This window comes from Phascolarctos cinereus, unplaced genomic scaffold (genome assembly GCF_003287225.1).
Source record: "Phascolarctos cinereus isolate Bilbo 61053 unplaced genomic scaffold, phaCin_HiC Scaffold_1;HRSCAF=81, whole genome shotgun sequence".
Lineage (NCBI taxonomy): Eukaryota > Metazoa > Chordata > Mammalia > Diprotodontia > Phascolarctidae > Phascolarctos > Phascolarctos cinereus.
In genome coordinates this window covers 93115351-93140774 of record NW_027555514.1, presented here as the reverse complement: position 1 = coordinate 93140774, position 25424 = coordinate 93115351, and the positions used below count along the sequence as shown (strand labels likewise).

Below are 25424 nucleotides of genomic sequence, written 5' to 3'. Positions count from 1 at the left end.
ACTTTTGTAAGACTTTCTCCTTGATATATTAATACATTTAATCTACCAAGACCATGTCTTATTGACCTTTCATGATGAAAAGTTGGTGATAAATCAGGGATGTGCTGGTGAATGTTTAACATTTGGTTCTAAGAAGGCAGGACATAGGCTTAATCTTCATTATTAATATTTTTCCACCACTTTAGAGTCTAGATTAGTAAAAGGATTTGTTCTGTAAAACTTGGACTCGGTCAAAAGACCGCTCCCAAGGACCTAGAAGGCCACTCGAGGCCGCAGGCTCCCCACCGCTGATAGACAGTCAGCTAAATAATTCCTGACTTCAAACCTCTGTGGGCTCCTACTCCCTCCAAAACGTTTCCAGGCAAGGATGAAGCTCTTGAACTAAACATATGCATTTACTCTTCCCGCCCGGAGGCGGGAGACTGTGACCAGTCTCCAGGAAGTGGCGGCTTCTGGGTTTAGCCGGGAGCTGAGGTCCCAAGATGCATCGCGAGTTTCCGTGACTGCAACCGTCCGGGCGAGAGCGAGGGAGCTGGAGGGGCGCGGGCCTAGAGGGGCAAGCGGAGCGGCGGCTGGAGGCCCGAGCGCAGCCGGAGGGGAAGGGCTGGGCCGGAGCCGTCTTCAGCGGCTTTCTCCGGCGCCTGGGAAGCAGACGAAGCGCCATGGCCGAGGCGGCTCCTGCGGCGGTGAGAGATTTCCCACCGTCGCGCATGGACGGCCGCGGGGCCGCCCGCGACTCTGAGCCGCTCACCGGGGGACGGAAATGGGGGGAGGGGCCGGGACTTGGGGGGGCCTGGTTCCAACTCTGGGGAGGTGCTAAAGATCACGAGCAGCTAGTTGCCTAGAGAACGGAGGTGGCACCTGAGGGAGTGCCCGGCCCCGGGAGCGGGTCGAAGGAAAAGAGGCGGAGAGCCCGGAGAGGCTGCTCCGGGCAGAGGGAGCAGCAGAGCCGAGGCTCAGGCCACTGAGGCCCAGGAGCCGGGCTGCTTCGGGCCCATCACGACAGGCCGGGTTCACTCTCTTTGACTGTCCTGGGAGGGGGCTTTCTAAAGATGTGCCCACCTGGGAGGCGACCTGAGTGATTTGGCCAAAGTCACACAGCTGTGGCAGAGCCAGCACTCAAGCCCAAGGTCTTCTGAGTGCAAATATATCGTCCTTCCCGCTGTCTCTGAGTTTTAAAAGCCTTTGCTTAAAATAATAATAATAAATGGTGAAAACAGGCACTAATGAAAAAAAAAAGATGGAATAAACGAATTCTGACAAAAAGTACTAACTGTATTTAGTGAATTATATACGAAGTTTTAATCTTTGGTGCTCATGTTTTAAAAATTAAGAAATAAATATTTCTTTTACATGAAAAGGAAGAAAAATTGTAATTTATCCCCAGAAGTACAGGCAGCAGACAAGCCAAATGAAGTTATTTGAAAATATTGTATCCTTATAAATCTGTATCACAAAGCTAAAACTCTGATATTACATGGACAGGCTTCAGGTTTTTGGAAAGTCTCAATAATCAGACTTTTTGTTCCCAAACAAGGTTTTCTTCTGGAAATGACAGAGTTTGGCTTATTAGTTTTTCTACTGGAACATAAACCTATGGCTCATGTTGTGATCTCCATAGCAAAAAGAAAAGGGTTACATGCCAAGAGCTCAGGTTAAAAAACATCAGTGTAGGACAGGATTTATTTAACCCAATAGAAAACCCCACTGAGGACACCTGGTTCTGTGATCATACAAGATGAGTCAGTGAGTGAAAAGGCATTTTATTAAGTGCTTACTATATGCAAAGCACTGTGCAACACAGTGCCTGTTTGCAAGGAGCTGCAAGTCATGGAAGGTCAGGGGTCCTTAGAATGCAACAGCAAAGCATATGGTCTTGCATCTTTTTTAATACTTCTGATAAAATCATTCATTTCTGCTGTTGAACCATTGGATGATATCAAGGATTTGGTGGTAAAAACTTTTAATTAGGTGTGGCTGCTGAAAAGGGAGAGCTGCAGTGCCTACATAGGTGTCTATCAGGCTCCACTGCCATCGTGGTTGTTTCCTGAGATGACATCTTTGGGTACTGAGCTGGAGGCAGGATTGGTGGTCTTGGGGCAGTGCTATTCCCAAGGCGCCTGGCTTCAGAGTTCTACCTTATAAACACTGTCAGATTTGGAGGGGAGGTAGTGATGGTGATGGTGATCTTGCTGGTTTGACTTGCCTGTTGTGTACTCTTCTGGATGTCTTGCTCTTTCTACTAGGTAAGCTTACCTGTCCTGCAGGTGGCAGTTGACAGCTGGTGGGAATAGCTGGCCCCCTCTCCACAGGAATTACTTTCTGATAACTTTCCTTTTTTCCCTAGTAGACATCTTCCTCAGGATTCTATGTGGTCTTCTAGTATTGAAGCTGTGTATTCAAAACCAGGAAAGAACTAAGGTTTGCTGTAGAGTTAAGCCATGCCCTCCTGTGGCCCTTGGAGACATATGCATTTGCTCTAGCCTATTGTACCATCTTGGGCTTTAGGCGCCTTGCAAACAGGGAAATAAGTTAGGGTTGTTGATAAGGAGTCAAGCAACCCACTGCTCTTGAAGAGCCCACCTTTCTTCAGGATCTCCTCCTTTCACAATACTTTTGGTACCCATGAAGGACAGGGTCTGGGTTTGCTCCACAACATGGCCCCTTGTTGCTTCGCTAGTTTCCTCTTAGGAACTCTGCAGTGTACAGGAACTCTTCTGCTGCGTCCCTCATGTTTCAGTCACTGTTAGCAGCTCTCATTGCTGAGGCTTCCCAGGTGACTTCGGAACCCTTTGCTGCACTGCAGCTGCTTCCACTTGATGCCATCCCTAGGGCATTTACCTCCCCGAAGGCCCTGTCTCGTCTCCACTTATCACTCCAGCTCCAGTGCCATAGGATTATAGGTATAGAGGTGGAAGGGACCTCAGACACCATGTAGTCCAACCTCATTTTGCAGATAAGGAAACTTGAGGCCCAAGGAAGGACCAAACCCAAGGATGCGTAGCCCAGGAGTATGAACTGACTAATAATAAATAAGTCATCATTTTAGCATTAGAGGGACAAAGTAAACACCCACAGCCAGGCAAGTTCACATCTTATCAAAGAGCCCCTTTTTTCAAGGAATTTAATGCTTTGTTAAAGAAATACAAGAAGAATTGAAGAGGGCCTTCCTAGACATTCCTTCATAACAACAGTTGGATTTTTAAAAAGGGGGTAGGGGGATTGCTCTGTGACACATTGGAAAATGAAAACTCAGAGAAGAGGTGTGAATCACCTCCATATTTCTAACATTAATAGAAATGGAAAAGTTACTTTTTAATTTAAAAAATCGTAAATTAGGAAAAAAGAGAACCAAAAGTAGGGAACAACAAAAATATATTGATGTGATGGAAACATGACAAAAGACAAGTCAGCAGTACAGGATATAAAACAACAAGGTACATTGCCACCTAGGTAAGGTAGTTCAGTGGTGTCAAACTCAAACAGAAACAAATCCCTACATGTCACATTGACTTAGAAAACCACAGATTAACATTATCTATGTAGTTTTAAAAAATTGTTAAATATTTCCCAATTACATCTAACCTGGTTTGGGCCTTACTGGGGCTTCAAATTTGACACCTCTGATATAGTGGATAAAGGGAATTGGGAAGACCTGAGTTCAAATCCTGCCTCAGTAACTTACTGGTTATGTAACCATGGGTGAGTCACTTAACTTCTCAGTTGCATCTTCTCAATCTTCATTTTTAAAATGGAGTTAGTAATAGCAGCTAACTCAGTGTGAATCTCAAGGGTGATATAAAGTACTTTGCAAATTTTAAAATTTGATTAAATTCTAAATTCTAAGTTTGCCATAATGATTCACCCAACATACTAGATGCTTTCTGAACTTTTTCCTGACATTAAGAGGGTACCAGTGGAGCACAATGACTATTAGTCATCCCTAGTTCTTACCACATGACCAACCCATCTTCTCTTCCTGTGATACAATTCCTTGATGATGCCCTTTATTCTTGTTCTTCTGTAGAGTTCTGCATTGGCTTCATGTTTGGCCTGCTCGTACCCCCCCCATGCCTCTCCATTGCCATCTGTATACTATTCATCTTTAGTTATTTGGAGGCAGGGTATTCTATTTCTCACTGCTATATGGCAACATGGGCAAGATGTTAGGATTGAAAATGGGTCTTTTTTTTTTTTCATGGAAAGCTTGAGGTCTGACCCCAGATCGCAAATAAGCTTTGCTATTTCTCAAAAGCAAGCCTATCTACTCTCTCCCTTTCAATTCTGGGCCCAGCTCATTACCTAGGTACAGACACAAAATCAGTCAGTCTCTCTCTCTCCTCTCTCTCTCTCTCTCTCTCTCTCTCTCTCTCTCTCTCTCTCTCTCTCTGTCTCTCTCTGTCTCTGTCTCTCTCTGTCTCTGTCTCTCTCTGTCTCTCTCTCTCTCTCTCCCCCCCCCATCCAAATACATGTTGAAATCAAGCCAACAGATACAGTCTTTCCTATATGATAGACTACACTCCTTTAAGTGAATATAGAACTCTTCCAGGAGGCTTATTAATTCCTGGGGCTTGATGCAGTCAGCATAATGTCATCTACAAAGTGGATCTTCTAGAGGACCACCATCCACAGGTGGCTGCTCCTCAACCTTGACTCTGTACTGCATCTCTACTGTCACAAAAGCAGTTATCTTTGGTGAGCGTTCATCTCCTCATTTTATGTCTCTCCTCATGTTTATTATTAGAGGGTTGCTTGACAGGGATATTGATACTGTTACATATTCCAAGGAATCCTGAATGATCTTCATGTCTTTATGAGAGACACTTTCCTGTGAAAGAGTCTGTAAAGAGGTGTTTCATTCTGTCAAATGGAATGCTTTTTCATAATCAACAAATAATGGGCTCAATGGAATCTTAATATTCTTTTTTTTTTTTAGGCAGTTGGGGTTAAGTGACTTGCCCAGGGTCACACAGCTAGTAAGTGTCAAGTATTTGGTCTGAGGCCGAATTTGAACTCAGGGACTCCTGACTTCAGGGCCGGTGCTCTTTCCACTGCAGAATCTTAATATTCTCTACATCTTTCTTAATTATGAGATTAATTAAGAATGTGGTCCATTGTTGAATATCACTTGAGAAAGCCCATATGTTCCTAATAACATCCTCGTCAAGAATGACTTCAATCCATTTGTAGATACCTCCTTTAAGATTTTGTATAGATGTTATTTGTAATGGGCTTTGTTTTTCTTGCCTTCTCAGTGGGTAGGGGAGAAGGGCGGGGCAAGTAAGAAGAGAATTTGGAACTGAAAGTAAAATTGAATTTTAAAGAAGATTTTGTATAAATGGAAAACTAGATTAATAGTTACTTGGTCTTTTATTCTCTGCAACTAAGGTAGTCCAGCAGACAGAGCACTGGGCTTGGAATCAGGAAGTTCAAATCTGGCCTCAGACACTAGCTGTGTGACCCTGGGCAAGTTAAAAAGACATACTAATAGCATCTATACCAAGGGGTCTTGTGGGGATCAAATGAGATAATATTTGTACAGTATGTATCATGTGGACTGGCAACATAGCAAATGCCTTTTAAATGTTATGATTATTCACCTTTTTTCAGTACTTAGACTTTTTCCATACCTTTGGTACCCTTCCCTTTAGGTACCTTGTAAATGGGTCTCCTAAAACCTTCACAACTATATCATCACCACATATCCCCTCTGTGTATACTTGATCCATTTTAGCAGTTTTTCCTGTCTTTGTTCTCCTTAATGCCATTTTTTACATCCTTACACACACAACACCTTCAGAACTTATGTTAAGACCCAAGTACAGTGGTCTACTAATCCTTAATTGAGAAAACAGTTTGTTGAAATGACTTTTGCAAATCTTTTCCATTTTTCTGCTGTTTGTAGTCCTTCCATTTTCATGTCTTTGGGATGACTTTGTTTAATTAGATATCTTTCCACACTTTATACAAACTTGTTTTCCCTTCCACTGCTTGCTCTCCTTAATGAAATGAAACTGCTTCTAATCATTCATTAACGTTCTTCATAATGTAATACCTGTTACAGGACTGCTTTCTCAACTGCCACTTAAATTGGCAGGCCTGGTCCCCAGAAGGTGGTTGTCAGCATTCTGGGGCAGTCCTAAGGGAGCTGTATTTCTGGTATTGTTGCTCACAAGATCTACTGGTGCGCTTCCACAAATAATCAGCCTGATAGAATTATCTCTTAGCAAAAGTTAAGATCTGATAGCAAAAACCAAAGATACAAAAACACTCTCTTCCCAAGTCTAGGGCACACTCTCCCACAACTCTCTTCCAAGGTCCTGGGAGGGTGTGCACAGACTTAAAGTAGAGGGAGTGAGGCCCTCAGTGAGGACACATAACTCCTGGTCTTTGGAAATCCTCTTCTTTCATCATCTTCTCATGCAGCTCTCCTTCGACAAGGCTCTGTGCTGGCTGCTTTTAAAAATTTCCATAACTAGCCTTTCTCTCATGAGAATCACATCCTGAGCCTACTTTTCTTTATGTGTCTGTACTCCAGGCTGGAGGTGTCTTTTCGTGGTCCAGCCTTTCTGATCCCAGCTAGATGTACTCTATGCTAGTGGTCTCATCTCTCAGGTGATATGGGGATTTTTTTGGAGGATTGGAAGGGTGTAGGGAGGGAGGAAAGAGAGAGAGACATGGAGTGGTAGAAACTCAGGAGTCTGATTCTAATTCTTAAACTAGAATCCTTATAGCTGAACTTCTTTCACCACTAGACTGGTTCGCCACTTGACCAACAGACTGAACTGGTTTGCTAATTTTATAAATAGCTCAGTGTGTGACTTAATTTTCTCAACACAATCACAAGATGTTTTCTGTGTGATACCATCTGTCTTTCTTTGCTGAAGTTGGTTAAAGATTTATTGACACCTAGTTTATATCATTCATTCATTCATTCATTCATTCCTCTTTTCATTTATGTGTGTGGGACTAATGTGATCACATTACCTGGGCCTACTTTTACCATGAAATTTTATAGACAAGTTTATTTTCTGACCTAATATTTTCTTTGACAGCCATAGCCCTCTAGCAAGAAAGTCAGTTGTTTGCCAATAAAGGCTTCTTCTGTGTTTTTTTGATCTCCTCGTTGTAGCAATTAGTTTATGTTGGTTAGACTTTTGAGTGAAATTATTATAATTAATGTTAATATATGTTATATATAATATATATAATGTGTATATATGTTAATGTGAATATAAACTGATGCTATCAGTTTTTTGTTCATTTCCTACTTTTTATTTTTAATGAGTTTAATAATTCAAGATTCAGTCATTTAAATTATGCTCAATTTTTTTCTCATTATTATTCCTGGATTTTGTGGTGTTTGTGTGTTCAAACAAATTTAGACATTAGTTCTGATTAGTTGATGGTCAGGATGTACTACAGACAGATGACTCAGGGATCTTCCACATCAACAAAAAAATCTTTTTCCTGTCTTTTAAAATTAAATCTCCAAATTTAAAGGCAAAAAAAAAAAGGTTAAAAAAGAGGGGGCAGCTAGGTGGCGAAGTGGATAGAGCACCTGTCCTGAAGTCAGGAGGACCTGAGTTCAAATCTGGGCTCAAACCAAGCGCTTGACACGTACAAGCTGTGTGACCCTGGGCAAGTCACTTAACTCCAACTGCCTTAAAAAAAAAAAAGTTAAAAAAACATGAAAAAGAGCACAAGGAAGTTCAGATGAGAACAAAGACAAGTAGAGCAGTTTTGTTACTAATGTGTTAAATGTAATATACATTTCTTTAAAATTGTATAATAGAAGTAACAGAATTTCACAGTTTCATATGCAGTCCTCTCTTCCTTGTAGATTGGAATTAAGTTCATAATAAAATAATTTTTAAAACAAAGTCAATTGTGTATTTTGGGGTCTGTCATGTTTGAAGTTCTGATGGGAACTTTATTAAGTCCTAAAAGTACACCTTTGCAGTATTGTTGCCTGAAAAAAATTATATTTGGGGATGTTTTTTGAAAATTGGCAGTGAAGATAAGGGGCAAAATATCGCTGAAACTAATGTATGTTTTTCACTTGTGATTTCAGGTACCCATGACATTTGATGATTTAGCCATGTATTTCTCAGAGCAAGAATGGAGGCAACTAGTTGAGTGGCAGAAAGAGCTTTATAAGCAAGTGATGAAAGCCAATTATGAGACTCTTATCTCCCTTGGTAAGATAGGTTTATGTAAATTAAATTAAACCTATAAAATGTGTGTGAACCAGGTCATTAAAGATATATTGAGGCCAAAGAGGCTTTCTGGGTGCTGTCTGATGATAGTGCTGAAAAATCCACCCCACAGAGATGGTCTTTCACTAACCTACTTTTTAAAGCTTTGATAAATAAATACTTAAGCCTTTATCATAATTTAAGAGAATTGGATTCAATGATAATGCAAGGCTGACAGAATGTCCAGAAGTTGGAAATTGTATTCATTATGTATGCTGGGCTGGTTATTATGTCTAAATTAGTTCAGATCGTATTATTAGTACAGTATTCTCTACACACTGCAGTAGCCTGGGCCCACTTAGCCTTCTGTCTCTATCTCTGTTTCTGTCTAGTTCAGTGGGGCTACAGTTTGTTTAGTTAAAACAAAGTTGCTTATTCTAGGCCAGCCTGACTTCGACCCTCCTGGTAGATCAGGCTCAGAAGTGGAATGAAATAAGACACTGGTAAGCTTAATAACATTTCAGAAAACAAGACATACTTAGCGCAGAAAGGATGTTCAGCAAAGATGTTGTAGTAGTTCAGTGGATGAGACCCTTCTCATCTCCTCATTTATCAGTCATGGTATTCAGAAGGGCCTGTCAACTCACAGTGACAAAGGAAGGAGTCTTCTGAGTCTTAGGAGTGACAGCGCATGGTACACTTGGCCTTTATGCTTTGAATGACTGGAAACACTGCCTTAACAGTTAGAACCTTAAGTTAAAACCAGTTAAGTCTTCAGGACAATTTCCTTGCCCTTTTAGAAAGAAGCTAGCTTAGTGTATGTGGCAGGGGCCTTGCAAGATTTTGAAAAAAAAAAAAAGGCTCACCTCTGTGGAGTGAGGAGGTATTACTCTCATCTATATGCTTATTCTTAGTCACCTCTCTGCCCTTCTTTTCAGATTCTTTTTGTTTTTTCATCTTCTAGGGCAGCTAGGTGGAACAGTGTACAGAGTGCTGGGTCTAGAGTGAGGGAGACTTGAGTTCAAATCCAGTCTCAGACACTTACTAGCTGTGTGACCCTGGGCAAATCACTTATCCTCTGTCTGCCTCAATTCCCTCATTGTAAAATGGGGATAATAATAGCACCTACCTTTCAGGATTGTTGTGAGGATCAAATGAGGTAATAATTGTAATATGCTTAGCATAGTGCCTGGTACATAATAAGTGCTATTTAAATGTTAGCTCTTAAAATTATTGTTGCTGTTATCATTTACTTCTATTAAGCATGTAAGAAAATGATGTTTGTCTCACATGACCCTTCCTTAAATTGCTTACCCAGGATCATACAACTGGTGACAGAGCACAAATCTGTACCTGGATTCCCTGTCTACAAATTCACTACTCTTTCCTCTGTACTTTATCTTGCTTCTTATTAAATGACAGTATAAGAGATAAACACACTAAAAAAAAGAGAGAGAGAGATAAACAATAGTTCAGTACCTCCATATTCCAGAGACAAGACAGTGAACAGATAATTACAAAATGAACAGTAGAAGCAGTGTGTGTTACAGGATTTGAGTGAAGGGAGACATCACTGTGGGCTTGAAGTGGTCTGTGAAATACAGACAGAACTGAGCTAGACAGGGTATGCAGTTGTCTAGTCCAGGGGCTGGCAAACTAGGCAGAGGACCAAATCCAGCCTGCCATGTGGCCCATAAGCTAAAAAGGATTTTTACATTTTACAACCCACTGAGACCTCATTTAAAAGTGTAAAAATCGTTCTCAGCTCGAGGCCCTTGCACCCAAGTTTGTTGACCTCTAGTGTAGCATATAATAAGCAATGGGAATGGAAAGTAAAATATGTGATGAGACATTTTAATTTTACTTTTTATGAATGCCCATATTTCTAATAACCGATAATTCTTTCTGGGACATGTATGTGTTTATTTTGTGATAAAGCCCCAAGATAATCTAGTAAAAGGAACAATGGATTTGGAGTCAGAAGACCTGGGTTCCAGTCGCAACTCCAATACTTGGGATGTGTGTAACCTTGGTCCAGCACTTAAGATCTCTCTCTGTGCCTCAATTACTGTTATGTAAAGTGAGATATTTGCATCAAATTGGCAAAGATGACAAGATACAGAAATCATTATGGCAGGACAAGCATACCAATAAATGATTGCTGGAGATGTGAACTGGTCCAGCTGTTTGGGAAAATAACTTGAATTTTATGAGAAAAGTCACTAAATTATTCATTGTCTTTATCCAGTGATCCCACTACTGCTCAAAATTCTAATTTTATCCTATATCTAATTTATCCTGTGTATCACATGGAAGTGAAGTAGAAAGACTCTTATGTTTGGCAGAATATTCATAGTTACACTTTTTGTGGCAGCAAAAAACTGGAATGTGAATGCTTATCCAGTGAGGAATGGTTGGACAAATTGTGCTGTCTGAAATGATGAACATGAGGAATTCAGAGAGACCTGGGAAGACTTGTATAAATTATCACAGTGAAATAAATAGAATCAGGAAAATAATATTTGTAGTGATTACAGTAGAGGGGGGAGTGAAAGGAGAGAAAATAGATTTTTTTAATTAAAAAATGAAGTTAAAAAATTAAGGTCAGTAATTGAGTTCTGTTTACTACGAGTGGTTCAGAAGGAGCATAAGGCAAAAATCTTCATGTAACTTAAAAATCTAGTTAAGAAATAATATTTGCACAAATGAAGAAGGTAGAGGACAACATAAGATTATTACAGAATGAAGTATCCAATCTAATAGTATTGGTTCATAGATTTAGAGCCAGAAAAGGTCGTTTAGTCCAACCTCTTCATTTTACATATGGAGAAACCGAGGCTGAGGGATGGAAGTGACATGGCTAGAAGTTCTATAGAAATTCGTATAAGAAAGAGTTTCTTGTCAACTGGCTTAACTGAAGAAGGCTTCATGGTGGCCGAGATGATGGAGGTTTGAAAAAGGAATATGATTATTATTGTAGTTGAGGATGTGGTAAGACATTTTGAAGTGGGGTAAGAATTATGAGCAAAAATGCAGGCATGAACATGTAACATTTGTGGTACAGCACAGAGATTGGTCTGACAGAAGAAGAAAATTAATATTGAGGTATAATGGGAAATAAGTTATTAAGGTCAGTAAATTCGATTTATTAAGAACCTAGAATGCTCACTTAAGAAGTTATCACTTAACCTAACAAGCAATAGGGAGGCTTTCCAAATTCTTAAATTTTAAAAAAGCATATGATAAGAATAGTGTTTTAGAAAGGGTTCTTTTGCTTTGGTATGGTTGTTGGATTAGAAGAGGAAAGGTAAGGAGGACAGCAATTGAAGCATCAGTGATAATGTCATGGCTAAACATGGTAACAGTGAGAATGCAAAGAAAGATTCCAATCCAAGAGATATTAAAGAAAAAAATTAAGAGAATTCAGTGGCGTACTAGACATTGTGGTTTCAGGAAAGGAAGGAATCAGTGACTACCTCAGATGTTTAAACTGGAAAATAATTTGGCATGTCATTGATGAAAAACATAAAGAGAGCTACATGAACCAGGGGTGATAAAGAGTGGTAGCAAAGATAATGAGTTCCTCTTTAAACGTAGTAAACATGAAATGACAACATAATTTGTCATTGGAGATATTTTGTAGGCATTTGGAAGTAGAGAACTGGGCTGGGGTAGGATCCTGGGACTAGAAATAGAGATTGACAAGTTATTGCTGACTTTCATGAGAGCAGTTTCAATATAGAATGGAGCTTCCATCCAGTTAAGAAGGGAATATGGGCCATTCTGACATCCAACTCAGCAGATTCTCTCTGTCCAGTCACTATCTTGGATGTTTGATGCTTAATCCATTGCCCTAGTCATCTTCTTTACTTTTAACTTGGACTGTTAGCCACGGGATTCACAGTCAAGTCTATTGGACTCAGTGATGCTTTTGTCATCAGAAATATTGTAGAGAATATGTCTGTGAGAGCCAGATGTTTTGCATTCTCTTAAAATACTTATTTGTAACTAGGTGACGCAGTGGATAGAGCACCCGCCCTGGAGACAGGAGGACCTGAGTTCAAACCCGGCCTCAGACACATAATATTAGCTGTATGCTGTATGACTCTGGGCAAGTCACTTAACCCCAATTGCCTCACTAAAAAAAAAAATAATAATAATAAAAAATAATAAAAATAATAAATACTTATTTGTAGCTCTCATTTTTAAAAAAATGGTATCTCTAACTCGGGATATTTATAATAATTCTGAAAACAACATTTGTAATCAAATTTATTAAACAATACAGCACCTTCTGAGGTGTAGTTAAAAAAAGTTTCTTTTAAATGGATATAAAATCTACTAAGTTGAGGCATCATTGTTCAGGCATATAGACTTTTATTCCTTTTCATGATATTCCAAGGCCTCATTTTTTTTTCACATCTATTTCCATGCTTTGTGCCTCTGATGAAATGAGGGAACTTTGTGAATCATTGAACCTACATTTAAACTGAGTACCAAAGAAACTCAACTGTCTCTCTATGGCCTCTCTGTGCAGACTATTCAATTTCCAAACCAGATTTGATATCTTTAATTGAACTGGGGGAAGAACCTTTCATCAGAAATCTGAAGGATTCACAGGAAACAAAAACTGCCTTCAGTTCCAGTGACTTAAGCCCTGAAGAACAGCTGTTTGAGGGTAAGTGATAAGGAACAGGACCATGAAACTTAAGATGATGTGGTTAGATTTTCCTAGTTCCATCTTTAAGTATTCTTTTTCTTTTGCGTTAAGCTGAGCCAGGAAATGGTATCAGATTTGCACTGGACTTATACCCAGACTGGATTCAGTCCTGAGGAGCCTCTTCTAAAGAGAATGATCAATCTCTTTTCTCATTGTCTCTGGCTCTTTAGATTCCTTGACCCCAAGGAAAAGTCACTTAAAACTTAGGTTTTGCTCATGTGTAGGGTCTCCTCATCTCCCCCCAAAATGAGACTAGAAAAGTATTTAGTGTGTTCTATTGATCCAGGGTAGGAGGGCTCTTTGTGTATCCCATGTTCCATCCCATATTCCCCTCCCCACACCTCTACCTCCAAAATGCTTAAGTCAAAAAGATTCCCTGTCTTCTGACAGCCAAGCAAGCCAAGCCACTCTTATCTTCCTGTCAGTGGTCAGAAGAGTTGTAGTAGCTATTGGGGCAGGGGGAGGTTCTTGTATAGAAGATCCTGCAATAAATGAAGAACTCAGGGACTTTCAACTTCTCCAACTCATAAGGTTCCCTTCAAGGCTGGAAATGCCCATCTCAAGATTGCTATTCAATCACCTATGCTTAGGAAAAGAATAATAGCAGAAGAACCATCCAAAACCCCAAGGTGTAGATTCGGGCTCATTTAGGTAGCTCCTGTGCTCATTTCCTTGGAATCAACAATTTTATATATTGGGAGGCATGGGAAGAAAGAGACACTCCCATAGGAAGTCCCAGAAAGAGAGCTCACTGTCTCCTATTCAAGAGAGAGGAAACAGAAAAAGGGTAGAAGTTTTTTTCTTTTTAAAGTCTGCTGGGTATGTGACTGTTCCTGGTTCAGTGGCCAATGAGGGGAATTATTGCTTCTTTTTCTCAAAAGTACATAGTTTTCCAGCACAGAGCCAGAGTCCATATAGCCCACCAGAAATGGTCCAGGCTCACACAAAAGAGCAGGGCTCACCTGTTTGTGTACCCCTATTACATGTACAGATGGTCTTCTCTGTTAAAGTAATCTCTTTGAGGACACGGACTGTTCATTTTTGTCTTTATATCCCTAGCATAGTACCTGGTACATAGTGGGACCTAGGTAAATACTTGTTGATAAATATAAATACTTTTTGATTTTTGATTTTAATTCCAGGACATCACAGATCTATGCATCCAAGAGAAGTGGAAGGCTTTTTAGGTAGCCTACAAATTCGGGGTTTTTGTGAGCCCTTACAAGGCACAATGGGAGAGGTTTCTGCTGTGTCTGACCAAGAAGCTTCCTTAAGAAACTCATGTAGCAAAGACACATGGCATCTAATTCCAAAAGGGCATAGCACCCTGGGATCGGCTTACTGTGAGAGAAGTCCAGGTCACAAAACCCAGAATCCCTCTGATTGCCAGGATATATGGCTACACCCCTGCTCTGTCTGTGGAAAAAGGTTCTTGTCAAAGACCCAGTGGGTAAAACACCAGAGACGGCATGGGAAGACGCAGTCACAGAAATACTCAAATACTAGAAGGAAAACCAGGAGGCGATCCAATCTCCATTGGCAACCTAGGCTCCGTTGGGAGCAGAGGTGCTTCCAATGCAGTGAGTGCAACAAGAGTTTTCGTCTAAAGCAGTATTTGCTCAGACACTTGATCGTGCACACAGAGAAGAGGCCCTTCCAGTGCCTCAAGTGTGAAAAGACGTATCGCCATAAGAGAAGTCTGATTAACCACCAACTTATGCACAGTGGAGAAAGACCATTCCATTGTCCTGAGTGTGATAAGAGCTTCCGCCAGAAGAGCAACATGAGGGCCCATCAGCGTTGTCAACACCGTGGGGAGAGGCCATTCTCTTGTGGAGAATGTGGGAAGGGCTTTGCTGAGAAGTCTAAACTCACCAACCACATGAGAGTGCACAGTGGGGAGAAGCCATTCCAATGTCCTGAGTGTAACAAGAGCTTCCACATGAAAGGTGACATGAAAACTCACCAGCGTGCACACAGTAGGGACAGGCCATTCTCTTGCAGTGAGTGTGGTAAGGGCTTCCTAGTACAGTCTAAGCTTACCAACCACTTCAGAGTACATACAGGAGAGAAGCCATTTCAGTGTCTTGAATGTGAGAAGAGTTTTCGGCTGAAGGGCATGCTGAAGGTGCACCAGCGAGTACATACTGGGGAGAGGCCATTCTCTTGCAGGAAATGTGGCAAGGGTTTCACCAAGCAGTGTAAGCTTACAGAACATATGAGAGTGCACAGTGGGGAAAAACCATTCCAATGTCTGGAGTGTGACAAGAGCTTCCGCCAAAAGGGGCAGCTTCTGAGGCACCAACGCCTGCACACAGGGCAGATGCCTGTTCAATGTCCTCGCTGTGAGAAGACCTTCCACCTGAAGGGTGACATGAAGGCTCATCAGCGTGCACACAGTAGGGAGAGGTCATTCTCCTGCAGCGAGTGTGACAAGGACTTCGCCCACCAGAGTAAACTCACTGAGCACTTCAGGCTGCATAGTGGGGAGAAGCCATTCCGGTGCACTGAATGTAATAAGAGCTTTCGTCTCAAGGGCATCTTGAAGGCCCACCAATGTATACACAGGGGAGAGAAGCCATTCTGTTGTAGTGAGTGTGGCAAGAGCTTTAGCAGGCAATCGAAGCTCACTGAACACAGGAGAGTGCACAGTGGGGAGAAACCTTTCTGGTGTCAGGAGTGTGGTAAGAACTTCCGCCTAAAAGGGCAGCTGCTCAGCCACCAGCGCCTACACACAGGGGAGAGACCCTTCCAGTGCCCCGAGTGTGATAAGAATTACCGTATGAAGGCTGATATGAAGGCCCACCTGCGCTTACACAGTAGGGAGAAGCCATTCTCCTGTGCTTGTGGTAAGGGCTTCACTAAACAGTCTAAACTCATTGAACACATTCGAACACATACAGGGGAGAAGCCCTTCCAGTGCCCTAAATGTGATAAGAGCTTCCGCCTGAAAGGGCAGCTGCTTAGCCATCAGGGCCTTCATACAGGAGAGAGACCTTTCCATTGCCCTGAATGTGACAAGAATTTCCGACAAAAGGGACATCTTCTTAGGCATCAACGCATTCACAAGCCCGAGAGGCCATTTTCTTGTGGAGAGTGTGGCAAGGGCTTCATTTATAGATCTAAACTTGCCACTCACTTCAGAGTACACACCAAGGGTAAGTCCTGTGATGTCTCAAGTGAAGCTAATAGTACACGGAAGCGTTTCCACATATTTGAATTAATAGAGGCTGATTGGAGTTGAGACAGATGTGGCAGAATTGTGGCCATCAAAGAATGGATCTGCATGATGGGCAGAAGTCAGGAAGAGGGGCTAGTTCTTAACCAAAAGGCATAGATGAGATGAAAAAGTTTTAGTCTTATTTTCAAAGGAATATGTAGTCCCACATCACACTTCCTGCCTCTTTTCCTGTCATTCTGTTGTTTGAGTTCATCCTCAAGTACTGAAACAACATTGAAACCAATGCCTAAATGAGAAATAAGAAAGAGAAAAAGGAAGAAAATAATTCTGTCATTTTCAAGGCTGAAGTGATGGAGGTGGTTGCCATTTGTGTGTTCTGTTTCTTGCAGAGTTTGACCTGCTTTCTGTGTTTATAAAATATATCTGTTCTGAGCTTCTTCTGCCATACTCTAACCCTCAAAATCTCTCTTGTCTTTTCTTTCTTGGCTCTAGTGTCTGAGGAAGAGATGGCTCTTCTGCTTGGCAACACTAGATCTTCTGATTTTTATGCCATCTCATCTCTGTGAGGAGCTTGCCCCATTAGTTATTCATAGAGTCATAGATTTAGAACTGGAAAGGACCTTAAAGGTCATCTAGAACAGAGGCATCAAACTCAAGTAGAAACAGATTGTCACATATTGACTTAGAAAACCACAAATTATCTATATTGTGTTTTGACTTTGTCAGACATTTTCCACTTACATTTTCATCTGGTTGCACCTGCAAGTTTGACACCTCTGAGATAGAACGACTCTAATTTTATTTAATAAATGAGGAAACTGAGGCCCAGAAAAGCACTTGTCCCCAGGTCTCCCAAGTAGTAAATGTAAAATTGGGATTCAGATCCCAAATGAGGACTACTCACTGCTATGGTTGGAATAAGAACTCTTTGTGTTCAAGGAGTTTTAAAATGAGAGGGAAACATAGTTTTTTTCTGCCTATTTCACTTCCTACATTTGGCAACAAATGCCTCTACAAATGAATGATTATGTGATAACCCAGTATCTCCATCAGGTTGTTTGAAAGGAGAAAATCCATGCACAAAACTTGTGTCCCAAAGCGATTTATTAGAAGATCTTAGTTGGCTGGACCCAGGAGTGATGTACTTTAATTCTCTAGATCTGTCTAGTTTGGGGTAACCAAGCAGCAGCTTCCTCAGAAATGGCTTCCTAGCTTTTCCTTTTGGTAAAGCAAAGTCCCGTTTCTGGTACATAGAGATGTTCCCTCTTCATGACAGCCTTCAGAGGAACAAGATGTATCTGTTAACTCCGCTGCCACTCCACTATGCTTTGATATCTTTGAGCACAGTAACTGGGTGAGGGGAATGAGAATATGAGTTTGGAAAAGTTATCAGTTTATTCATAATTTAAAAGGGAGGCGTGGAGGATTTTATCTATGGTCCCATGTGCTATAAGGATGTTTAGGCCCAGGTGGACACTAATCTGTGAAGTGATAATTGAGGAAACCACCTTGGCTAGTTTTAGGTATGAAAGTAAAAGAAAACAAGAAGCAATGAAAACTTCATAGGTATACAGGATAATCAATTTTAAATCCTCCCATACAGAACCAGGAGGATGGTTTGGGGTTGATCATTCAAGGGAGTATCAGTGACCCTTATAGGAGGTGCTTATGGTTTTCTCCTTTGGAATTCTACATATGAACACTAACTCAGGCTCTAAATGGAGAAGTAAAGTAAACTTATAATACACAAAGATCCTAACGAGGGAAGAAAGTTCTTAATTATTAATATTGCCATATATAATGTCTATGTGCATGGATATAGTTTATTTTTTAAAAGCTTTTTTTAATCCTCATAGATTTCCCCAGTATTCTTCCTCTCCCCCTCCTAGACAGTCATCCCATCTAACAAATAGTATTTTTTAAAGACCAAAAAAAGAAAAAGAAGAGGGGAAAAAATCAGCAAAACTGATCAATAGCTGAAAAGGTCCAAAAACATGTACAATGTACAGCAGCTGTAGACCTCCCAGTTCCACAAAGGGGTGGGTTGGGAGTGTCTTCTCATTATCTCTCCTTCTGAGTCATGTTTGCTTTTGGGGTGTGTGTGTGTTCTTTTCATTTACATTGTTGTAGTCATTGTGTATATTTTTTTCTTGGCTCCGCTCACTTCACTCTGCATCAATTCATATAAACCTTTCTGTGTTTCTGTGTATTCATCATATTGATCATTTCTTATAGCACAGTAATATTCCATTATATTAATGTACCACAGTTTCTTTAGTCATTCTCTAATTCAATGGGCATTCACTTTGTTTTCAATTCTCTGCTATCACAAAAAGTGTTGCTATATTTTGGTATACGTGAGGACTTTCTTCTTATCAATGGCTTTCTTGGGATATAAGCCCAGTAACAGAATCTCTGGGTCAAAAGGTATGGATGTTTTAGTCACTTTATTCACATAATTCCAAATTTATTTCCAAAATGTTTGTACTGTTTCATAATATACCAACAATGTTTTAGGGTGCCAATCTTTCCATAACCCCTTCAACATTGAGGAAATATTTCTTCACGATAGGAGAGACCTGAGAATAGTTTATAAAGAGAAGTAAAAAGAGAGGAAACTGCAAATAAAAAAGAATGGATAATTAATGGAGCAAGGCTCCTGGATAAAGCCAAAAGGTCCAGGATTATCAAGTGTACTACTGCCTCCCTCCTACCTTTCCAGCCTTCTTACACTTTACTTCCACATACTCTACCATCTAGTGACATTTGGCCTTCTTGCTTTTCCTCCCATGAGACACTTCACCTCCCAACTTCATGCATGTTCACTCTCTGCCCTCCTTGCCTGCAAGGCTTTCCCTCCTCTTCTGTGGCTCCCCAACTTCCTTCAAGTCTCAGCTAAAATCCTACCTTCTGCAAAAAGCTTTTTCAGTGCATTTTAATGCTACTGGTTTCCCTCCATAGTTGATTGCATGTTGTTGCCCCTCTTAGGATGTGGACTCCTTGAAGACAGAAACTGTTTTTTGCTTTTCTTCATATTCCCAGCACATAGTAAGCACTGAATAAATGTTTGTTGACTGAATAATGAGCTATGTCTTTAGGTGGGTGGACCCAGGGTACCTTGAGGGGTTGTCAACTCTCAGAGAATCCACTCTATGAGTTGGGGCTTAGCTGTATGGATGCTCTAGGTAGTAATCAAGTAGTCTTATCAGTGAACAGATATCCTTTGAATCCCCCGAGGGTGTGGAGGAGGTATGTGTGAGAGCTGTCAGATAGTTGAGACTTTCTTCCTCATGTGGAATCATGCTGCAGTACTCATGGAACCAGTGGGGAAGGTATGGGAGGTATACAATCAAAAGGACTAAATGAGAAGTGATGGAGAAAGGACCACAAGGGAAAAGATGTTTAAAAGAACAGTGGCAGTTATCAATAGCAGCTATTTCTACTGCAAGCAGTCATGTCCCCTAAGCCAGTCTTGTGGGAAGTCATGAACTTGCAGCAAAGAACATACTCAAGTTATTGAACCAAGCCAAATGAACAGAGTGAGAGAGGTGCACTGGTACATAGTCTTCACTTAAGATTGTGTCAGCTCTCCCTGGTTACAGTGACCTCTTTATTGACACAGTAAACTTATTTCTTGCTGCGGGACTTAGGTGAGTCCCATTCACATTCATAGCTGTTTTATAATAAACATGTTCATATTCAGAATACTGGTTGGTAGCAGGTGAGCTGATTCAAATATCCTGTAAGTGAGTCAGATTTAGGCTTTCCTGAATTTATTTCCTAGATTTATCTGAGAGGGGAAATAATCCAAGATGTTTTATTATTTATAAGTCTCCAGGATCAAAGTGGGTGTATCGGTTCTCATGGAAATGTTTTTGTCATTTGTAAGAAAAAGCAAAGACAGACTCTTCTGCACTCCACGGTAGGATGGGGAGCCAAGAGGAACTTGGGATTAGAAAGGAGATGTGAGAGCACAGCATTGGAAGGAAAAATGGTTATAGAAAAGATCAAGAAAAAGTTGGCTGTTAAATAAAGTGAAGATCAGGCTAGAAAGAAAGGAAAAAATAAGTAGTGTGAGACAGGCCAGTCAATAAAGGATATGAATTGAGAGACATTTTTATCTAGTTTGGACCATCTTCTAATTCTAAATATAAAAATAACTTTGAAAGACTTAAGATCTCTCCTAGATGAAATGACTCCCTCATGACACCAGAGGACAAGAAGCATGCTACAACTTCCTGGCAGAAAGGTAATAAACGCAAGGTACAGAATGAGGCATATATTTTTGGACATGGCTAATGTATGACTTTGTTTTGCTTGACTGTGCATATTTATTACAAAGAATGATTTTTGGGGTCTTTTTTCCAATGGCAGGGTGGGGATGTGTAGAAGGAGGGAGGGTTGGGATAGAGTCCCTCCCCTCCCTCAAAAAAGAACAGAATAGAAGGGAAGGGAAGCCAGAAGGAACCACAACAAGCAGAACTTGAAAGTTATATATTGAGTTTTTTACGTACTTGAAAAGCAAGTTCTAGGTAAAAGAGATTTACAGTTTCATGTATAATCCTTTTCTGTTCTACACTGTACATGAAAATATGTGGTGTTCAGAATAAAAAAATTAAATGAAAATTTTTAAAAAACAAAAATAAAATTTATTTCTTTAATACTTTAAATGATTTATTATCTTATCAATATTGAGTATTCTCCCCATTGGTACAGATCTAAGCCTATCCATACCTCCTTATTTTGTATTATTTGTTCATTGATCCTTCACAAAAGATTCACCCAGTGATCTGGAAGCATTCTTCTAGACTCTTACATTTTGTAGATGCCAGTGGAGCAGTCCGTATTCTTCATCTGAATTCCCTCTAAACATATGACTGGCCTACCTCCTTTTCTGATAATAGGTTTCCTCCATGAAATACCTTACATTATTTCTTGCACTTAGGTCATTATTAGAAATATGGTGCAGCAAATTTGTACCCAGCATATATTTCTTCAATGCCTTTTGAGTCACCTACACGCTTAGTTCTTTGGAGATTATGGTAACCCAAGATTTGTACTCACAGAGTATCAATGGGGGAACATTTTACACTAGGAGGCATATTGAGATCATTGAAAATACTGCTTAGTTTTCCAAATACAATTCTTGCTGCTTCTTGTTCATTTGGGGGGCTCAGCTCATCGTCTTTATGGGGTGTCTGTCCCAGCACCATATTGATGTACTAGCTCAATGAACTGTCCAACCAACTTAATCATAGTCTGGAAAATGTGCGTTTTTCATCCATTTGGTGTTTCCAACATGGTTTGTCAAGATTGCTTTCTTTTGATTAATCATGGATCTCATATCAAAGCCCCAGTTAAAGTCAATGGCATAACTTTAGTACAGGGTAGGAGAGAAGAAGCTCAATTTGATAAACAGTTCTTAAATTATATGTGAGGCATATATTATTTGCAATAGGTGCTGGGGATACAAAGATGAAAAATTGCATACTTCCTGCTGCCAAGGACCTTGTATTGTAAGAGAGAGATGAGTTGTATACATGTTGCACCCACTCTGGTCTACTCCATTTCATACAGACTCAAAGTTGGGTCCCCATACAAGCAGATAGGTGGCACAGTGGATAGAGCATTGGAACAGACCTGAGTTCAAATCCAGCCTCAGATACTAGCTGTATGTTCCTGGGCAAGTCATTTAGCCTATGTCTGCAACAGGTTGAGAAGAATTAGGACTGAGAAAAGACTTATCAGATTTCACAAATAAAAGATTACTGATAACTTTGGAGAAGAAGGTTTTAGTTAGGTGATAATGTAAAAAACCACACTGTAAAGGGTTGAGGAAAGGGAGGCAGTGACCATAAACAGTTTTTTCAAAGAGTTTGGCTGAGAAAGGAAGGAGAGATATGGGACAAGAGCTTGAAAGGATGGTAGGGTCTAGTGAAGGTCTTTTAAGAATGGGGGAAATGAGTCTGTTTGAAGAAAGAACCAACTGTGGGGAGAGGTGGAAGATTTGAGAAAAAGGGGGGATGGTTATAGTTGTAATCTGCTATAGAAGACAGGAGGCCTTCTCATCAAGAACAAAGCATTAACTGGAACACAGGTCCCTTGCATTAGAAGGATAACATAAGCACTGCCATATGACACCCTAAGAAGGAGCACGTGGACACAATTATCTAGATGCTTTCCTATGAGTATCTCAGGGAAAGACATGGAGACATACCCATAAAAGAGAAATTTCTATAAACTCAATTTCATTTTCCTTACATTCTAGAGATTCACTTGGGTATTTCACTGAGTTAACAATCCCAAGCCCCCAAAGACACAAACATCAGCCTTTTCCACTCCTGATGTATCCCCACTACATACTATCCTCAGACTTCCATAATGATAATACCACCCAGCTCAGCAGTTTATCACTGGGAGCTGTCCCTTGTCATAGTGCTGACAACTCAGAGTCTCAACTTCACTTCTATTTCCTAACCCTGATGTTCCTAACTTCCAGTTAACTACAGTGCTAACAACTTCAAAGAGGTAGAATTGTAGCAGGGTCTTGAAAGATGAGTAGGATTTCAATAGGCAATCTTAGATGGAGTTAGGGAAATAAGGGACATGATAACTTTTTATATAGTTTAAGGACTCTCATAAGGAAAGGCTTGACATTTTGTTTAGCTTTAGAGGATTAGTGTAGAAGACTGGGTAGAATTAATGGTAGGTGTTACAAGGGATTTCAGCTTGATATAAGGAAAAACTAACAGTGTTGTTCAAAAATGGATTGTACTGCCTTGTGAAATAGTAATTTTCCACTCACTGAAAGTGTTGAGGGTAGATGGCCTCTGATGTTGCTGAAGTGATTTCTGAGTAGGAAACTGGATTATAAGACTTAAAAGAGTAATTAGATTAAAAGAACTCCAAAATTCACTCCAATTCTAACATATCATGACTCTATGAGTCCTTTTAACCATGTACAAAGAAGTGTACTAGGCAGTTAAAGTACAAAAGAATACAACCTGTTCTCAAGTATGGTATAGGGAATTCAGAGAAAATCAAACAGAAATAGGGGATTAGAAAAGAACATAGATTATGGAGAAAGGTTATAGAAAGAGCCAAAGAACTTGAACTTATCCTTTTCCCCTCAAAACTTTTCTTCCTCTAGTCTCATTCATTTCAGTCAGTTATAGATATCATCATTATCCTGGTCACCTAGGTGCATCTTGCATCTTGCAGCCATCCTTAACTTCCTCTGCCTCCTTCTGTAAGCATCCAACCATTCCATAATTCTTCCTTAATATTGTCTCTGGCATCTGTCTGTTTGCACCTGTGCTGCCATTACCCTCAACCAGCTTCTGTCTCAGCACACCATCTCCATTTAATTTCTTCTAACTGGGTGTTCTGGCATCCAGGTGGTGCAAGTGTATAGAGAGAGGAGCCTGGAATCTGGAAGACTCAGGTTCCTGAGTTCAAATCTGATCTCAGACACTTTCTAGCTCTATGACCCCTCAGTAAATCACCTAACCCTGTTTGCCTCAGTTTCCTCATCTGAAAATGGCAAACCAATATCTTTGCCTAGAAGACCCCAAATGGGTTCTATAAATGAAGGTCTGTTTTCAGTTCTCCCTCACCAAAACCCTCCCCCATCCCTGTCACGGCTGCCAGAATAATCTCAAACTATTATTTGGCCTGCATCACCCTTTGACCTAAAAACCTTTAATGGCTCTCCAGCCCCTGAGGGATAAAGTCTAAACTCTTTGTCATTGGCCCCCACCTATTCTTCCCATGTGCCCTTTCACTTTCCCTGCACTTCTGGCAGGTTTGCTCCTGGTTCTTTCACAAGCCTGGCCCATCCTCGCCCCTGAATCAGTCTTCCTCCATGTTTCTTGCCCCTGGACATGAATCTACTTTGGTCTAATTCCCTACCGCAGCAGGGGCCTTAGGCGCGGCCTCAGTCACCCCTTTACTCCTCCGGCCGCAGGAAGCGCTGCGGGACAAGAGCCTTTCCCGGGGCGGGGGTGGGGTAGGGAGAGGATGAAGAGTTGCGAGAGCGAGAGAAGCGGATTCCCAGGATACCCCGCTTGTATCCCTGGCAACGGACAGCTGCGGCCAGAGGTGGTACGGAGGGAGGAGCTGCGGCTGCGCCCAGCCGAGCCTTGGTAGAGGCGGGAGCAGAGGGGGCGTGTCACCAGTCGTTTCTTTTGTGCCGCTGCCACCCGCTGGGACTCCGCTGACTTAGACTGAGTAGCGTAGCAGGGGCCGGGAGGAGAAGGAGGAGGGGGAGAAGCGGCGGCTTCCCCCGGCCCTAGGAAGGAGACAGAGGGCAGTAGCCTAGACGGCTTCTGCTCCTGCTCGAGTGAGAGACCCCACCTCCCCCGCGCATACAGAGGGAAGGACTCGGGGTCTTGGGGTGACCTAGGGAGTCTCAGTGTTCTGACTTGGGGTCTCCGAAGGTTCTGAGCTTGCAGGTCACTCCCAGTCCCCAAGTGTGAGTTGCTCCTAGCTCCGCCTTCCTTGGCACCAGGTCTGACCTCGCGACATGTGGAGGCAGTGGTGATGCTTAGGTATCACTTGGTCAAGCTGCGACGCCTAGAGCTCTTGGTGCTTGTCACCAAGAGAAAGGAGGTCCTCGGACTTGACTTTTATGCTGTCATCATTTCAAAATCAAAAGGCTCTGGACAGCACGACTTCATACGTATAACCCCTATCAAATCGCTTACCTTCTCAAGGAGGGGGGAGGGTCTGCAGTGACTGAGAAAATTTGGAACTCAAAATTTTAAAAATGAATGTTAAAAATTTTGCATGCAATTGGGAAATATTTAACGAAATAAACACATTAAGAAGAAAAACATTTTTAGAAAAGGCTCTTGACTCCTGAGCTTTTTGGCATCCCCATTTCCCCAGGATTTATCTGGTATCTGGTGTTACTTTCTAGCTGCTCTAAGATGCAACACTTATTTAAGTAGTGTAGGTTGCAAATCTTTTAGCTGCATGAAGTATCTTTTGATCCTTATCCTTTCTTCTAATTTGTTGCTAATGTTGATCTTTCATTTAACTAATTAATGATCCATGATTCTGGTCTCTATAGTTTTATATTCCTGTCAATAACATGTATAAGAATTTGTTTGCTGTTTAGGACTTTTGTAATTTTAAGTGTCAGGCTCCTTCCGTGAATGAAAAGGAATTGTCATTGCTTGCCAGAGAACGTATACATGCCTGGAATTCTCTCACTCCACACCTCAACCTCTTTGAATCCCCGACTTCTTTCAAGACTACACAAATACCGCCTTCTGCAGGACGCCTTTCCTGCACCCCACCCCCCACGGCCACCAGTCATTCA

The 25424-nt window shown here is 41.1% G+C and overlaps 1 protein-coding gene across 1 annotated transcript; it reads left to right on the top strand.

Annotated features, from left to right (window-relative positions):
- The first annotated feature begins 504 nt into the window (after positions 1 to 504).
- On the top strand, positions 505 to 20769 carry LOC110201678 (uncharacterized). The gene is made up of 4 exons (XM_020977514.2): positions 505 to 686; positions 8075 to 8201; positions 12736 to 12876; positions 14061 to 20769. The coding sequence occupies exons 1-4, from the start codon at positions 663 to 665 to the stop codon at positions 16160 to 16162; spliced, it is 2394 nt and encodes a 797-aa protein (XP_020833173.1). The 5' UTR covers positions 505 to 662; the 3' UTR covers positions 16163 to 20769.
- The last annotated feature ends 4655 nt before the right edge of the window (positions 20770 to 25424 follow it).

What these genes read in the sequence shown, in the direction of transcription:
- LOC110201678 (XM_020977514.2), top strand. Translation starts at nt 663, where the DNA reads ATGGCCGAGGCGGCTCCTGCGGCG. An exon ending in CCGAGGCGGCTCCTGCGGCG is followed by an intron (nt 687 to 8,074) that starts GTGAGAGATTTC and finishes TTGTGATTTCAG; the next exon opens with GTACCCATGACATTTGATGA. An exon ending in TGAAGAACAGCTGTTTGAGG is followed by an intron (nt 12,877 to 14,060) that starts GTAAGTGATAAG and finishes TTTTAATTCCAG; the next exon opens with GACATCACAGATCTATGCAT.